General features: G+C 41.1%; 1 protein-coding gene across 10 annotated transcripts in view; it reads right to left on the reverse strand.

Moving 5' to 3' along the window:
* Positions 1 to 18,494, reverse strand: part of Cep128 (centrosomal protein 128) — a 370,684-nt gene that overhangs the window by 246,279 nt on the left and 105,911 nt on the right. For all 10 annotated transcript variants that reach the window (XM_087554312.1, XM_087554311.1, XM_087554310.1 and 7 more), the window contains 3 exon segments: positions 13,008 to 13,358; positions 5,998 to 6,648; positions 971 to 1,135 (listed from right to left, as the gene is read on the reverse strand). In XM_087554312.1, the coding sequence (XP_087410438.1) occupies positions 971 to 1,135; positions 5,998 to 6,648; positions 13,008 to 13,358 (1,167 nt within the window).

Genomic DNA, 18,494 nt, shown 5'->3' on the forward strand with positions numbered 1-18,494 from the left:
ACACACTGACTATGGATACATTAAACATGTACAGTAGTAGAGACAAACAAAGCAGAGCAGGGCACGACAGTAAACACGGTAAGCACGCAAGCCTGGAATCCCGGCACCCAGGAGGCTGAGACGGGAGGAGACAGGGAGAGGGAGATGGAGACGGAGAGGGAGAGGGAGAGAGAGAGACAGACAGACACACACACACAGACAGAGACACAGAGAGAGACAGAGAAAGACAGAGACAAAGAGACAGAGACAGACAGAGACAGACAGAGATAGACAGACAGGGAAAGACAGGGAGGGAGAGGGAGAGAGAGACAGAGACAGAGACAGAGTCAGAGACAGGGAAGGAGGGAGGGAGGGAGGTAGAGAGAGAGAGACAGACAGACACACACACACAGACAGAGACACAGAGAGACAGAGAGACAGAGACAGAGACAAAGAGACAGAGAGAGACAGAGACAGACAGAGAGACAGGGAAAGACAGGGAGGGAGAGGGAGAGAGAGACAGAGACAGGGAGGGAGGGAGGGAGGGAGGGAGGGAGAGAGAAGAGGAGGAGGGAGAAGGAAGGGAAGTGGGAAAAGGAGGGGAACGAAAAAGAGGAAGGAAAGGGGGAAGAGGAGGGGAAGGAGGAATGTTGGGGACAGAGAAAGGACAGGGAGGTAGGCAGGCAAGAGACTACCCTGAAATTACTAAATTTAAACATATTTAATTTCAAATTCTAAACTAACTTCAACCTTGCCTCTGAAGGTAAGTAAGAAAAGCCTAGTAATTGAAAGGCCTAGTAAGAGATTTAAAACAACTGTATTAGACTGTGGTTGGCTGAAATGATAAAACTCAGAGCATTCAAATGAACTATCTTTTTCCATGGCACCGATATCACTTTCTAAGGACCCAGTGTACTGTTTGTTAAGGAGCATACATAAAATACATTCTTAAACGGGAACTCTCTAAATCAGAGTTCCTTTACTCTTTTACCTTTGCTTCTAGTTCCTCCTTCAGACTCTGGTATTTTAGCTTCAGTTTCTTGTTCTCATTTTCATTCTGGGTTAATTCCTCCGCCAGTTTCTCGCACTTGGATTTCAACTTCTCTAGCTGACCGAGATGGGCTTTAGCCACTTTCTTATCTTCCAAACTTTCTGCCTGATGGAAAGACAAGGAGAAGAGAAAGCTGACCAGCTGCAGCCAACTGGTCCAAAACATAACCCATACTGCAGTGACGGGGAAAGAGCTGCAAGGCTTCCGTGCTCTTGTTCGTGCACAGAAAATAAACACAAAGCAAGTGCTCTGGGCATGCGTTCAATACATCCCAAACGCTTGCTAGGTGACAGGTACCACGATCCGGTGCTGAAGACGGCAGATGGGAACTATAAAGACATATGAGCAAACAGTAAATGTGACATCATGGAGGCAAAGTGTTTCCCGGGTATTTTGGCAAAACAAAGACTCACTGATGAGCAAGGCAGGCCTTACTGGAGGCGATCCCCATAGAGATGCTTCAAGATGGTGCTTTGGGATGGCTGGTTTCCTCATCTACAAAAGAGGGGCCTAACCTTCTTCCCTCCTGGATGTTAGCAAAGACTCCCAAGCTTTTCACGTAATGGAATATAGGTTCTACTACTGTAGGACATAAAAGCACAGTATGAATGAGTTGTCTCCACCAAAAGTGTAATAAAAATCCCTTCTGATCTATATTTATTTGGATATAACCAAACTTAGCATTTCTTTCATTTCTTTTTGTGATTATAATTTAATTATGTTTCACCCTTCCCTTTCCTCTCCAAACCTCCCATAACACCTCCTCAATCCTCATTGATGTGGAAACACAAAGACCAAGGAGAGCCAAGAGTGTTCAGGAAGTGTCACCATACAGGACTGCAAGCGTCAGCAACAGCCTTACCTCCCTTACCTCCTCAACGACCTGAGCAGGGAGGGGCTGCTACTGCCCTATTGACTCCTGCTTTGAACTCAAGCCACCAGAAACTAGTAGCTTATGCAGATAAAAGCATGCAGAGGACCTGAACCCAGCAATTCTTACTCACACCCGCATTCTCAACAGGAGCACGGCTGTAAGGCTTTAAAAGCATTGAGCACAAGCGTCGGGCTGGATGGCACACATGTACCACTCACCAACAGTCAAACAGCAGTCTCATGCAATCGTTTACAATCCATTCTAATACCTAAAGTGTAGGCGCTTTCTTTTCCTTTTCGGTTGGGGCTAGACGTATGAATACATGCGCACACTAGGCAAAGGCTCTACCTGAGTTAATGGTGGCCCTGCCTCCTGCATTATGATGTCTATTACACATGGCTAATTAGGTACCTAGGCACACAATCATTGGGAACAAATTCCTGAGAGAAGTTTTGAGAGTTTTAAACAAAATCTATATTTTATTTACCCCAGAAAATTCAGCTAAGACCACATGCCACTTTGAATTAACAAAGGAATTGATTTTTTTTATGAGCAATCCTGTATTCACAGGATCAAAATAAATTTACAAAATAAAGTCTCTCATCAGGAAAATTGCTCAATTACAATTTTAAGTTTCAGTAGACTGCTTTTTACTTTACTTTATGCCCTATAAAGAAGTCGAGGGAAATGGGAAAGCTCTCCTGAAGGTCAATGGCTCCTAGAGCCTGCTCCCAGGCCCTCAGTAGACAGCATGCTCCGCCCCCTCCCACTCTATCCCTGCCCAGCCATGCCTCATTTGAAATCAGGCAAGACTAAGACATCTACACCACTAAACTTGCAAAATTCTGTTAGAGGGTTTTCTTCCACTCAGAGCCTATTTTTAAAGATACCAATTCTTAATCTCCCTAATACTTTACCTATTTAATGGCTTTTTTTAAAAATTATATCAGCGTTTCATTTGAGGATTTGCAAAGTGTATTCAGAATAGGCAAGCGGTATAAAAGCACTTCCTATTCCTATTTCGGTGGGAAAGCAATAAAAGTGATATCACTTTACCAACAGCCAACAATGGAGCCAACAATGGCAAAGGCACCTCCTTCAGCTTCCCACTCAGGCCAACAGATCTAAACCTGTGAATGATGTTCTTGCAGAGACGATCCTGAACCAATCGTTACCAGCTCCCAGTCAGTTCCGGAAGCTCAGCACATACCATAATTAACGGTGAACAGGAAAGGACTCTCCCTTTTCAATGAAACTCACAACTATAAGCACTGCCCACACAGCTGACGACATTCCATGACCATCATGCAAAGCCCAGCCTTCCTTTGAGGGTCACATACTCCTCCACACCGTTCATACTTGGTAACAACAGCTGAGGGACCAATCATGCTCTCCACAGAGGTTTCTGACACATGACGAATCAAATCTCTTCATAAAAGTACCATAAATACCCAAATGTCCCCTCAGAATTATGTAATTTATTCTGATTCCTTCACCCATATGCAAAATGGAAACCCACTGGATGACCACTTGGACCTGAACTCCAAAAATCTGCCCGTGAGGGATTTCTGAGTGAATAAAAACATCTCTAGCAATGGACCTTCATATCCCCAGTCTCTCTCGTTCATTCAGCAGAAAGGCCTGCTCTCCTACTCGAGTTGAATGGCAGTACTCACAAGCCCTCATGCTGCTCTACACCAGTCTTTCTATCAAATGTCTGCCTACTGCTGCTCAACGATATTTTCACCGGCTTTAACAACCGTGGCCCATCGCTACCAGGGAACATCCTCGGCGGCATCTCAGAAAACCTGCAGAGGAAAGACGCCTTCTTCAGGGCGGAGCACTCTGCCTTACATTCGGGACCCTCACAATTCCTTGTGGACTTTGGCAGTGAAACGGAGTGAACACATTTGTACTTCTTTCAATTTGTCTATCACATGTGACACTACTCATTTTAATTTTCTTTTATGTGCAGGGTGTTTTACCCAGATGCTCTATCTGTGCACCATGGACATGGCTGGAGCTCTGGAGACTAGAAGAAGACATCAGAGCCTTTGGAACTAGAATTATAGACAGTTCTAAGCTCTGTGTGGTCCTGGGAATTAAACCCCAATCCTCTGGAAGAACAGCCAGTGCTTTTAGCTGCTGAGCCATCTCTCCAACCCCACTAGTTATGCTTTTCTTGAAATATCCTCTGGATTTCCAGGACATCACTCTCTTCTCATGGTCTCTCATGTGGTCTTTTATTCTTATTTTCTAGAACCTTTTGTCTTAGTTCTTTCTTTAAACATTGACATTATAGAAATGTATTCTTTTCTTTCTGCTTATGCAATGTCCAAATCTTGTGAGGCCTAACACTCATGAGTTCCAGGTTCCTACATAACTTCCTTCTAATTTCAATTTCCCCTCACCTCCTGACTCTACCTGTACTCTCTACCTAGACCTGCATCATTAAACGTAAGGGCCTTCCACCTAACTCAACAAAGTAAGAAACTAGATTTGCCGTTGTTCTCCCCAGATCTCCTGTGCCATCATCATAGTCTAAGTTCATAAAAAGTGACATTATTCTACTTACCACCCACTTGTTCTCAGTTCAAATCTTTCCCAGGACAGTCAACTAAGAACTCAAGCAGCTGACTACATAGGTTCAAAATATATATCCACCATTCTCCAGACACACTTGTGTCTCCGTTTCCTTGTGAGTGAGAAAGCGCTGCACACTCTCATCAGGAATGATGTATTCAACAATTAGCACATATAAAGCCCCTATAGCTATTGGCACGATGTGCTCAAAAAGATTATCTGACAGTATTATCGCAAAGGCCAATCAACAAATAATATGAGCTCTACCTAGCCCTAACCCTTCATAACACTAATTCTCGTGTTGTTCATGCCTCCATCATTCTAAAGGGTCATTGCACTCTACTTAATAAACATTAAAGTACATGTTTCTCAGGTTTTTCCATCTCCCATTTGGGATGTTAGCTCATGTGGTATGTCTCAGTTCTGCATGCAAGAGATAGTAGATTTCGTTCTTAGGAACATTCAACAGTAGTGCACCTTAAAAGGCTGGTGTCAAGGACTACTAGCCACTTAGCACCTATACTCCTCTCCTCCTCTCTGATCTGCACCTCAGTTAGTGCTACTAAAATGGCGACTGCCAGAAGGCTAGACAAAACTGGGAAAGAGTGTATAAAGCAGTGTTCTACGGGTATCAGCTACTGCAGTATTTTCAAGTACGTCAGTACTTTTAAAGTGCTAGTAGATTTCAAGAACTTTTGAAGAAAAATGACTATTAAACCTTACCAATATATTCAACCATTCACCTATCACACAAATATGCACAAGGTTTCAGAATATCAAGAACTATCTGAGGCACTGGTGGTAACAGCTGAGCAAACCCAACTTTCTGTGAGCTTCACTCTGACTAAGGGAAAGTCAAAACCTAAATTAATTATACGAAGCCTACACCTTTTAAATATGGTACAAAAAAGGCAAAGTAAGGAGATGGATCAGTTGAACACATCTAATAACCATGCTATATCAAATGACTGCCCTGATTGGTGACAATGCCAACGTCATTTGACCTTAAAAACACTTCCAAAATGCAAGAGCTCAATCAGAAATATACCCACACAGCTTTGATTTGAAACAGAAATAATTTGCAGAGGCCTTGTGTTTCCACAACCTATATGCTATGTTGCCTTAGTTACCACATGAAGAAGGTCTGTGGCTATAGCTTCAGTGGCCTTGACAAGTCTTTGCCTTTGTATTTTAGGAGGTCATAAATGTTGAATGAGGGCACGTTTCAGGTCCAGGACTTACTGCCACCTCTACCTTTCCTGAACTCCCAAAATAGCTAAATGTCCTCCTTAAAGGGCTCTCGTTTTCTGAAATAGATGCTCCGAGGTGGCTGTTATAACTCATTTCGACCTGACCAAACAGGCATGAATAAACCTCTTTATTGTTGGTTTTATCTTTGCTGCAATGCTTGGGAATACTGAATGATCTCTAAGAGTTTATGCTTTATTAACTTCATGAGCCACCAAAAAAGAAATTCCGTCAGAATCACCAAGGTAATAGACATGGGTACCTCCAGCGTCCTGATATGGCTCTCCGCTTCACTCTTCTCGTTCTTAAAGTGCCTCATCAGCTCCTGGATATTCTGCTCGTGCTTCACCTTCACACTCTCCAACGATGAGGTGAGGTCCTCCAGCTCCCTCTGGTGAACGTCTCGCTCTAACTTTAACTGTGTGACAGCAGTCACAGTCTCTTCTTCCTTCGATTTTACCTGGGCCGTCAGCTCAGAAAGGTCCCTGAATGCAGCTTTCTTGGCTCTCTCTTCCTCAGCCAATCTATTAGCGAGATCTGCTCGGACGGCACTCAGGTCCTTGATGGACTCCTGCATCTCAAGAAGTTTGACTTTGTCTTGGGACTGGCTCTCCTTTAGCTCTGTAATTTCTTCCTCCAGGTGAAATTTTTCTGCTTTGATCTGGTTTTGAATCATACTCTGTCTTTTCAACTCATTTTCTAGTCTGTGGATGGTGTCCAGGGAATTCTTGACCTCCAGTTCAAGTTCAGCTCGGTGGGACTCAATGTCATTCAGTTTCTTCTCCTTACAGTGAAGCTCCTCGTCCTGCAGGGCACGCTTGCTTAAGACATCATTAAGTTCCTTCCTGAGATTCTCTATCTGCTGTAACGCTGCACAAAGCTGGCCTTTCAATTCATCCCTCTCTTTCAGAACCTAGTGAGTCAAGAATAAAAAACAAACAAACAAAAAAAAAAAAACAACGAAAAAAAGGTTATGGCAAAGTCTACCGTGGCTCTTCCAAGTAATTAAATAAAATTTAACCCATAAGGGGAAGAAAATTTCACTAAATCGTATTTTGTATAATTTAATAAAAAACAATTTTAGGCTGGAAACGAGGTAAACACATAATCATTATATAACTACATAAAATGACATAATACCACACCTGTATGAATATGTTTCAGATATCTATTGCCAAAATGTACTAATGCATAATAATCAGTAATTACTTAAATGTAAGATAGAATCAGGCAAAGGAATAAAGGGAAAAACTCTTCTATTGTGACTTACTAGAACTGATATTAAAGCGTTGTCTAAAATAACAGAAACGTATATTCCAGTGACATACTTAAAAAAGAAGAGGTAAAGGGTAACGTGAGTAACCTAGACAACATCTAAAACCAGTACTGACGCATGACCTGTGTTACTTGTAATAAACTAATCAAATAATGCCAATATCTGATAAAAACACAGAAACCAACAACCAAAAGTCTTGAGAACCCACAAAGGCAGGCGTAAGCTCTTTAAGGAGCACAGGTCAAGAAGGTACGCAAGAGAAGTACATCCGCTAGAGGGGATCACACGGGGTGACAGAGGCCAAGAACCAACCTTTTGTGGTCTCTGGTTCTCACTACAAATGACAGCAGCAACCAGTGGAGCCAAAGTTGATTCTAAGCTCACGGGTACCAAGAGCAATGCTTATGTTTGTTGCTAATGCTCAATATGCCCTCCCCGCCATGACGTTGCAATTTCAGCCTTTGGTTTTTTTCCTTTTTATTTTTAACTGAAAAAAAATGCCGTGTGTGTGTGTGTGTGTGTGTGTGTGTGTGTGAAAGGTCAATCTGAAACGATTACCCATATTTTATATAACTACATAAAATCACATATATAGAGATGTGGAGGAATGAAGAGGTGAAATTATCAAGTGGGACAAAGAAGACAAAAAAAGCAAGAAGTAAGAAATAGTTGGATACAAGGAAGGAAAATATATCCAACACACTATACGTACATGCATACATACATAGAAATAAAATAAAACAAAAGGAAAGAGAGAAATAAAGTTGACCTTTGACCTGAGAAAACTGAATTTGTTTTATCAGTTCAACCATAAATAGGCTTATGAACTTAAAATTATAAATCATTAATCTTCAAAACTCGCTCATGTTAGGACTCAGACCCATGGCTTTCTCTAGTCGCTAGAATCATGTCCTTGACTTCCCAGCTGTGAGAACTGTGAGGCCAATAAAATTCTATTGTTTATTCTCAGTCTATCCCTTCTGTTACAAGAGGGAACTGCTTTACATAAGCTGTGATAGCAGATACAGTTCGAGAAATTAAAGAGAAACACCTTTTCAGTTGAGTCATTGTATTTATCCTACTAGAGAAGATGAAGATGCCCTGAGAGGCTAGTGTGGCAAGAATCTAAGAACAAACAGCTTAAGTACATGATTCATGATTGGAAAAGAGACCATGGTGGCCCTAGCCATGAGTAAAAAGGCTTTTGGCTAAAGGTGAGGGTTGGAGAATGCTCTCTAGACATCCATCTAAACAGCAAGAATCTTTCTTTGTCTCCCAGTGCAACAGGTCCAGAAATACAATGGTTTGGTAAGGTCCTTCAAATCCTAGGCTCTGCTACTTTATAATTCTCTAGGGTTCCCCTTTTCCCCAGTGTTCCAAGATCATACCGAGTCACATGAAAAGCGACAGCTCAAGTTGTAGAAATTACAGAACACTAGTCAGGTCTTGAGTGTCTTTGGCAATATAGATCCTGAAAACCAGACATTTGCCTGTGGTTAAGGGCTGGGTGTGGTGAGAATTGAAAGATCCCAGACTGGGAGTCTACAACTGAAGGTGTGAACACAGGACAACTGTAGACAAACTGTGGAGAATCTCAACTGTACCAATCAGCAGCTAGAGCAGAGGCCACTGTAAAGCAATCCAATGGAGAGGAGTGACGTGCAGACTTCAGCGAGACCCTGACAAACTGAATAATGACAAGAATTCCATTTAAGAAGTAGGAGGGGGAGATGAGATGGGCAACAAACCCCTTGAGAGATTTGGAAACCTACTGGGGGGTGGGGGGTGAGCAGCAAAATGCAACTGCAGTCCCCTATAATATTTGGGAATCTCTTGAAGAACTATGACCAACAACTCAAATGGCTCTCTTTGCCTGGTGGTTTTTTTACCTAGTCTATGGGGCTTGGGGTGAGCACTTCTTAGCCTAGATGGCAAAATTACACTTAAAATAGATATTTATATAGGTATGTATATGTATACAAAGACTTATGTGTTTTATGTATATATATGAAATATGTGTGTGTGTGTCTGTGTGTGTGTGTGTGTGTGTGTGTGCTATATATAATTTTAGGTAGCTAGATAATAACATGTTTCTTTACAATTTATCAAACACAGTAACCCTCCTTATTTCTGTACTTCGCTCCCCATTGCCTAATTAAAGCCTCCCTTCCTCCCCATGTTTTCCCCACATCTTCAAATCACCTGTACTCTGCTAAGCCTCCTCTCTATTCCCCTTCCCTACTCTCAAGCACTAGACCAATGGACATGCAAGCATGTAATGGAGAAAGCTCACAGTGCTTCAACCCTAGACAAAGAACTAAAGACAACTGTGGAATGCTGAGAACAAGAGAAATGGTATCATTCCAGGGAAGAGCTATCCAATAGGTTACCAAAAACCACATGTTCACCCTTAAATCAGACATATACAAATAGTATTACACAGACTAAGACGGTTTTAGTTATGTATTTGATGAGACGCGCGCGCGCACGCACACACGCACACACACACACACACGAGAGAGAGAGAGAGAGAGAGAGAGAGAGAGAGAGAGAGAGAGGATTGGGGTAGCAGGAGCAACATCACTGCTGGGGAGAAGTTAAAGGAAAGGAAGCAGTTGTATAATTATCTTTTTTTATATTTTAGAAAATAACTATTGGAAACTTTAGGCTGCTTTTAATAAAACAACTATGACTTCTAAAAAAAAAAAAAAAAAAGAATGTAGCCAGGCAAGCACAAGAACGATGTTTTGCAAAACCTTAGGAAGAGCAGGAGAAAGGACAACTCCAATGTCCACATCACCATTTTAATTTTTCTAAGAGGTACATAGGGGAGGTATTAATATTGTTCTCCATTAAAAAAAACAAACAAACAAAAAAAAACTTGCAGCCAATGCCAGTACTTTCCTGAGCCACACCTCATAGCTTCTGCACATCCTCAGGAAGTAGAACACATCAGCAATGAACCCTCTTACCTTAAACTATTACAACCGCTCCAATCTCACAGGGCGGGAGATGACATAATGTCTCTCAGCAGGGAAGAAATGCTTAGATGAAAAGAATGGCAAATGAAGATTCGTAAAGCCAAACACTCAAGCAAAAAGCTCAATACATAAGCCAGCCGATAATTCTGCCAACTCAGCAGAAGAAAGAAACGACCATGCAAGGAATACTCGCTGTACTGACTACAGCAGGAAGGCATGGGGAAAATTAGAAATGTCACACACTATGATCAAACTCGGATTTCTAACACTTCCGCCTAACTTTTCAGAGCTCATCTGAAAACCAACCATTTCCACCAGGACTTAAAAAGAAACCAAGAAACTAAACTTTGCTGACGGGCAGGCAGATCCCTGAGCTGTGATCTCCGCAGTCTCCCTGGGTGATCCTTTGCACACTACTCCAGTGGGTGATGGGCCTGGGGTGAAACAGACATGTTCTCTTCATGAAGGAAAGAAAATCACCTGACCTTTGTTACTTTTTGATGCCATTTTCTGTGATAATGTATGCTTTCTGTTTGAAATTACATGTTTTTTACGTTACATTATATTTTTATATTACATTAATAGTTTTGTGCCATGTGACCCAGATCCCATAAACGAGCATAAGAAGAATAGAAGAAATAAGTGTGATTTAAAGAAGTGTTTAGTCTTTTCATACACTTTTGAGTGGCAAACCTTAGAGCAGAATATATATTGTGCTACAAAGAGAAACAGATTAGGCATAGAGTCATTTTACAAATAGAAAAACTTACCACTTGACCACACAAAAATAAACAAAGTTCCAAAGTTATTTATTAAAAATTAATTCATTCTTTTAACTATAAGACGTCATATTTGTAAGTATCATTTTCACTTTAAAATGCTTTTCCAAAAATACCCAAGAGTCATTTTATGAATATAATTAGTCCAAAACAAATGAGGATGCTATATTTTGCCTTAAGGTGTTTTTATTAATTTTTTTAAAAATTAAATATTAAATAAATATTCCTTGTAGATGTTCTCTCTCTCCCTCTCCCTCTTTCTCTCCCCCTTCCCCCTCTCTCTCTCTCTCTCTCTCTCTCTCTCTCTGTGTGTGTGTGTGTGTGTGTGTGTGTGTGTGTACTACTGGGAATTGAACCCAAGGCACTCAATATGCCAAGTACTGTCCCATTGACCTCTGACCCCAGCCCAACATCAGGATAGCCTCATCTATTACTCTCCACCTTTTGTTAAAGACCGGGTCTCTTCACTGAACCTGAAGCTTGCTATCTTAGCTAACCAGCTGGCCAAGAGCCCCTCAGAGCCCCTGTCTCTGATGTGCAGTCTGGGGTCAGAGATGCACCACTGTGCCTATCTCTTACATGAGTTCTCGTGACCTAGTGTCCTCATACATGTACAGCAAGTGGAGCCATCATCCCAGCCACTATATACTTCTACATTTTTCGAAAGTTATTCACCACATATTTGCACATCACAGATTTACTGAACACTTGGAGCTTGAGTGTAACATTACTAATCCCATCTCCCTTGATTAACCATAGCTCGAACTGCAACATGCCGCATTAATTTTTAAGGTTTTAAAGGAGAAATTACAATGCCTGCTGTGATAATTGTAACCCTACCCTAACTGCAGCAATCACTTAAGAACTACTTCTCTGCCTATCATCAGTAATGCTAAGTGATAAAAAATAATTTTGTCAGGAATAGTGTAGGACATGATTGTTTAATAATTTTTAGTATTCTAAAAACTCAATCTAATAAGTGCTCAGCGCCATAAATTGGGATACTGCCTGGTGACATGGACCATTCTAAATTCCCTCTAATGCAGTAGATTCCCCAGATAGCTCACAGTCAATCAATAGCAACTCTCTGCTCTCTAGCTGCCTTCCCTTACAGGCATGATCACAGAACCAGCTGCCAGGTCAGGCCAACAACAGTGTAATCAAGATTGAGGAATTTGCTGGGATCAAATCAATTTAGATTCAAGTCCAACACTTTAGGACTGCTTTACCTCCTGGCAAACAGCCACTCACTGTTTGTCAGATGAGCTAAAATGGAAAGCATTCCACGGTGAGCATTGGTTTCCTTCATCTTAAATCTGAAAATGCATACAGAAAAGATAAGGCCTCGCGGTTGCGGCATCTGACTCAAAATGAGCATGTGCTGTTATCAGTGATGACGTCAACTGATCCTATAAATATAACACCTGGCATTTTCATGGTTTGATCAGTGTTATTACTTCCAAACAATGTCTGCTTAACCACATGATTATTCTGGACTATTCTGGGTTCTTGACACTTAACAAAATATGTATGATAAACCAAGACAAAATCAATCATGGTTTTTCATTCTTATTAACATGGGTATTTAGTTTGACCCAAAAATATAGGTGAAAATCAACCCAAGAGCATCAAAAAAAAAATCTGCTTATAGTAACTGATTGCACAAGAGACAAGATAACATGAATATATAGAAAGATTAGCACCAGGCTTTCTGTTGCTGCAGAAGATCATAAACTAGTCCTAAGGAACCATGTGATCTGATGGCTCTTTCTGTCAATGAGACCGTCAATGTCACTCACTTAGATCACTGTATTATAACACTTTCCATAGTAACTCATTAGCAACTCCTACATTTTTAACATGCCTTCTTTCTACCCTATTCTTAAATCAAAATGCTAAAATAAACAAGATTTTAAAATATATGCAGTAGGGGGAAAGCCACATGCTGTTAAAAAAGATTAGGTGACTTCCTCTGGAAAGTTACAATTCAATTTAGAGAACTCATAAGGTAGACTGAGACAGAAGGTAGAAGATCCTTCAACTCTGAAAAGCCAAGAACCATTAAAATATTTTAAAAGATTTGAAAAATCCAAACTCTAAAAAATGTTTTCCCATCAAGTAAACAATATTTCAGCGCTCTCTGTTCGAGGACATGTCAGTATTTATAGACACAGCATGGGCCTCACGCGCTTGTTCAAAGCTTGCATAAACCAAGAGGTAAGAACCTGGCTCTTACCTGGTTGTTCTTCTCTGTCAGCTGGACAAGGGTTTCACCTTGTTTCTCCATTGACCGTTCCAATTTCTTGTGCTTCAGCTTCCACTGCCGGATGGCGTCCTGGGCCTTCGCTTTCAGGTCCTCTCTCCTCTTCTCAGCCTCCTCTCGCAGGGCTTCCGACCTCTGGAACTCACTAAGGTAGTGCTCAGCCTGCTTGGTCGCTTCCTCTGCGTGCTGACTCAGCTCTGAGATCTGGAGGTCGGTCTGCTTACGAGTGGCCTCACAGGTCTCAAAGTGATTCTGGATCTCCGTAAGTTGATCCAACATCTGCAGCTGTTGTTTTTCCCTGTTCTCCAAGTCACGTGTTAGATTCTAGGAGTTAACCACATGAAACATTAAGATTAAATTCTTGTCAATGTTGGGTATAAACCATTTACACCAAGACGCTGACCTGTCAGGAAGACAAAAGTCGTCACTACCCAATGTCATTCACAGTCAGTCTAGATGTACGATTCATTCTGTGTACTTAACAGTCAAATTCACTGGGTATAAACTATTATCTCTCTTTCACACTGTATCTTTGTAATTGTCACAAAAATAGAAGGCAGTGCTGAGAAAAATTTTAGTAAAAACCTAGTGTTTTGTTCAACAGAAGCAATTATGTAGCATTTTACTTTCTAGCAGCACCTGAAACTTTATTATATAAAATAATGAATCAGTAACAATAACATGAACACTGATGACGGACACACTACTGTAGATAACACTATGCTTCAAAGTTCCCTTCAAAGATCCCCTGTGAAGTGGCCGCATTATTCCCAGAACTTCTCTCAAGCTGATATGAACCACTGCAGTATAGATTCTTAAGTAAAGTTAAATTTATTCAGGACATTTCTCTGGTCAAGGCAAGTATCTTAAAATGTAGTTCTTGGGGCTGGGGATTTAGCTCAGTGGTAGAGCGCTTACCTAGGAAGCGCAAGGCCCTGGGTTCGGTCCCCAGCTCCGAAAAAAAAGAACCAAAAAAAAAAAAAAAATGTAGTTCTCCTCAAACGAAGAGTGGTGGGTAATTTTTACACTTAGAAGCTTACACTAAATCATGATGTATAATGCATATTTAATATGAAAATAATTAAATACTGAAATAAAAATGAGAGGTTGGTTTTATATGAGTAAAACAATGTCATTTCACTCACAAAGCCTTGTAAGGAGGTCACAGGTACAGAAATAAGTATTTAGGGTGTTTTACCGTCACTTTCCTACACCTAGAAATGACAAAAAATAACTCTAAAAAGCCATTGGTCCAAATAATAATAAATCCAACAAGCTAAAATGATGCTGTGACTCATGGCAGCTGTGTGCACAAAGGTTGACAAACAGGCAGGCTGGAGCACGTAAAGAGACCCAGCCCCAATAGCAGCACACCCCAGCCTCAGTTTCCTCACCACAGCCAGAGGCAAAGCTAAGCCCCACCCCTATAATTCAATGACAACCAAGTTCCAATCCATAAAACCCTAGAGTCTAGGTATGAAGAAAGGGACTAGAAGGGGACAGATGGTCTCCTTAGGAAAGGGAAAAAGAAAAGATAGTTATGGGTAGAAGTTGGGGAGGCTGGAACAGGAGAATCAAGTGGAGAGGAGGAAGGAGAGGAAGAGGAAGAGGGGGGAGAGAGAGAGAGAAAGGAGGAGGGACTATGAGAGAGACAGATAGAAATGAATGATAGTATTAAAATAATATAAAAGCTTCCCAATAATAATAAAAAATAAGCTTCCTAATAATAATAATATATATATATATATATATGAGATCATCAAATAGAAGCCTATTTGTTTCCTAATGAGAGGAAGGGGGTTGATTCAGATTTGTGGGGAGGGAGGAACAGAGAGGAGTAGAGAGAAGGGAAATCATAATCGTGATATATGAGGGAAAAAAATCTTTTTCAATATAAAAAAGTCATTGACATTACACCAAGAGTTTCTTTTCAAACAAATCCCAATGCCTTGAAAACAAGGCTCATTTTCAGAGCAGCAGGTTTGTATTTTCTCAGTTCACCAAGTTCAAGGAAGCCTGGAAGACTTGAGTCACTCTGTTGTCCACCCAAGTCAAACAGTAAACTGAGAAGTGTGCACTTGTTTGCATGGAAAATTCTAAGCTGAGGTCAGAACACCCTAGTGATTGTGGTTTACCATTTGCCCTTATGGTACAAGCTTTGCTGACACTTTAGAAATCAACCTTATCAATGAGCAACAACCACATGATTCCACATTTGACAACAACATGATTCCTTCTCATCTGATTTGGCAACTTAAAAGGAGAGTGTGCACAGCTACTGAGTCTGACACCTGGCTTCTGAAAGTGTAAATGCCAAAGAAACTGACAGTTTCCTTGGACACCTATTCACAGCCAACCTCCAAGTAACACTGAACAGCAGTGAAAACCAACACTAGTGGGTTCCCTCCCATCGCTGTACCTAATCATTATCGAGGAGAGGACTTCTCCCTCAGCATCCTTTCTGTGAGCTTTCAAACCAGGGTTCACAACTTCCATATTCTTTAACTTTAATCACTTTCTTGCTGACCTCTCAAACTCTTTCATCAACAAAAGCACCAACTGTGGGTGAACTAGGCAATTTCCTAATCCCTACCACAAGCTTTGAATCTCTTGAGGAAAGAAAAAAATCACTCAGGGGTATTAGTCAATTCAATGACAAAACAGGAGCCACCTTCCAGCACTCAGGAGCGTTTCCATACCTCTATCCAATTCCTACAATGGCCATTCCAAACGGTCTCATTTCCTATTCTACCAGCTTTCACCCACTTCTAGACTGCAACCCAAACTCTTCCTTCACAGGGTAAACTGAGGCAGTTAAGACCGGGTACCACTAAAACGATTTACCTATCCAACTCTGAGTGTTTCCAAGGGCTAATATGTCTTCCTCTGTGGCTTCCTAGGACGCCATCATCAGTAAACAAATAAACCAGTAATGCTATTTCCTGGAGGCAACTTTATAATTAGAAAGTATAGAATTATCTCAGCCCCTGTAGCATAACTTTGTAACATTTAGTCCCTGTTTAGATGCTATAAAAGGGGAAAGTCAAAAAACAAAAAAAAAAAAACCCTATTTAACTAAGAATTACTTCCCATACATTATTAAAATGTTATTAGGTCTTCTAACTAAACCTGAAAATTTCATGCAGCTCATTTCCATTTCTCCTCTCATTCTTCACAGTGGAAAATGTTGATGGGTACTTATGTTAGAGGCCTCAGGTCTGGTGAAGTCTAGAAGGATGTAAAGGACTCAGTACTTTACAGTCAGTCTTAGGATACAATGAGCAGAGGAAAACAGGATACAGGACACGCCCACGGGAAATAGAAGCAAGTGTCCAGTTCTCGCCACCCCCCAACCCCGTGAGGTAAACAGGAAATGCACAATCCCTCTAGCAGTGAACTCAGTAGAAAGTTTAACTGTGGATTTAACTATGGGATGGTCACATAAGCACCATCTGCCTAACACGCATACCAAACTCAAAGACAAAAAAGATAGACATTCAACATAAAGCACATTATTTACACAGTCTAAGCAAAGTCGCAAGCCTCACACAGGTTTGTTTCACTTCAAATCCCAACTCTGGCACTAAGCGATCTGCACCAAAGCTGTTCCATTTACAACGTGAGTCAAAGAACAAGATCTCCTAGGAATCACAACCCACACAAGATCTCAGATCCACCTGAAGAGGAAGCGGCGCATTTAAGGAATCAAGAACAGATTTTTATATCTCACCAGATGCCATACTATAATTAGAAAATCAGTGTGCAATGCCTACATGTTAGAGAGCAGGAGTTGAAGCAAAGTGAGCAATGAAAGTTAAAGTAAGTGTTTTACTTACACAGAAAGGCCTAGCCATGAGTCCTTGTGAGTCAACTGATACATTACTGCATTAATCCTGAATATGGGCTAAAGGACTTTATAAATGTTAAAAACAGAAAGGAATCCTGGAATAGGAATTACATAAACATCAATGCACAGACATTTCTAGAAATTTGTAGAAACTGGGTTAGGGGGGCTGTTCAAAGGATAAGGCTTGACATGAATTTAAATAAAAAACCAGGAGCTAGAGTCATAGTACAAGGTAAAGAACTTGCCTAGCATGTACAAGGCCATGGGATCAACCCCAGTATTGGGGTGGGGGCAGGAGGAGGTCCTATCTTGCTGGCACGCTGGCCCAAGCATGTAATCCCAAGACTTGGGAAGCTGAGCCTTGATGCCAGCCTGAGAAACATAGTGAGTTCCAGGTTAACTAAAACACAATAGCAAGGCCCTATCTCAATATGTAAACACTGTATAAATGAATAAATTAGCAGAACAGAGGTAAACATCCCCTAACTAGAATGTTCAAGGCCAAAGACCATGTGCTAGGCACTGAGGAAAGTACTACATAGAAATGCTGACTGGGCAAGTGCTATTGGGTGGGGAGTCGGGGTGCAAGACCCAGGACCACTCATGTTAGTTAACAGAAACATGGTTTCAGTCAGTAGATTCGATAGAACCTATCTGTTCAGTGAGATATCAAAAGGGAAGAAAAAGAAGATAACAGGCAACATGAAATAAAAGGAAAGGATCTGTCTAAAGGAGTGGAAATGAGCAAATGTAGCATCAACAAGAGTCCATACTGTGAGTCCCTGTGGCCGATGATGAAGACTGCTCTTTCTAAAAAGCTAAAAAAAAAAAAAAAAAAAAAAAAAAAAGACTGGAAACTAAGATCAGAAATCAAGCTGAGGAGATGCCAAAATCCACTTGGAACTTTCAAAGGTTTCCAGGCAAGGGAATAACATGATCAGATGTGTAACTGAGGAAGATTAATCAAGGAAGGACATAATGCTAATAGTAACATATTCAAATATTATAGCACCATTAAAAGTAACAGAACATATCCTTTGAAAGCAGGAATGGACTTTTAGAACCAATTCTTTTTTTCTTTCAACTTAACTCAATTGAAGCAGAGTCAATAAAGCTGGCTTCTAATAGATAAGGGTAACCTATAGCACCAAGGGACTTCCAAAGGACAATGACAGTGGTGCAGTGGTGCTGCCAGGTTTCCTAAGGGAAATCCTCTGCATGTTTTGTTTTGTTTTTTTTTTTTTTTTTTTTTTGGTTCTTTTTTTTTTGGAGCTGGGGACCGAACCCAGGGCCTTGCACTTCCTAGGTAAGCGCTCTACCACTGAGCTAAATCCCCAGCCCACGCATGTTTTAACTCAATAAGACAACACTTAGTGTGTTCGGGAATATGCAAACTGCTAAGATAAAAAGACAAATATGTTGGCCTGGTTCTATGTTCTGCTGCCCCAGAGAACCACATAGCCTTGTAGGGAAGACGGAGGGCCGAGCCTCTGGCCATACATGTGACATACATGGGCAAGCCTTCCCTGTCTGAATCTCACTGCCCTTCACATTCGTGCTGCCAAGTGTGAACGGACGTCCTGTCCCTCAGCGCCTGCTCATCCTACATCCCT

The sequence above is a fragment of the Rattus norvegicus genome, chromosome 6, assembly GCF_021556685.1.
Source record: "Rattus norvegicus strain SHRSP/BbbUtx chromosome 6, alternate assembly SHRSP_T2T, whole genome shotgun sequence".
NCBI classification, from domain to species: Eukaryota; Metazoa; Chordata; class Mammalia; order Rodentia; family Muridae; genus Rattus; species Rattus norvegicus.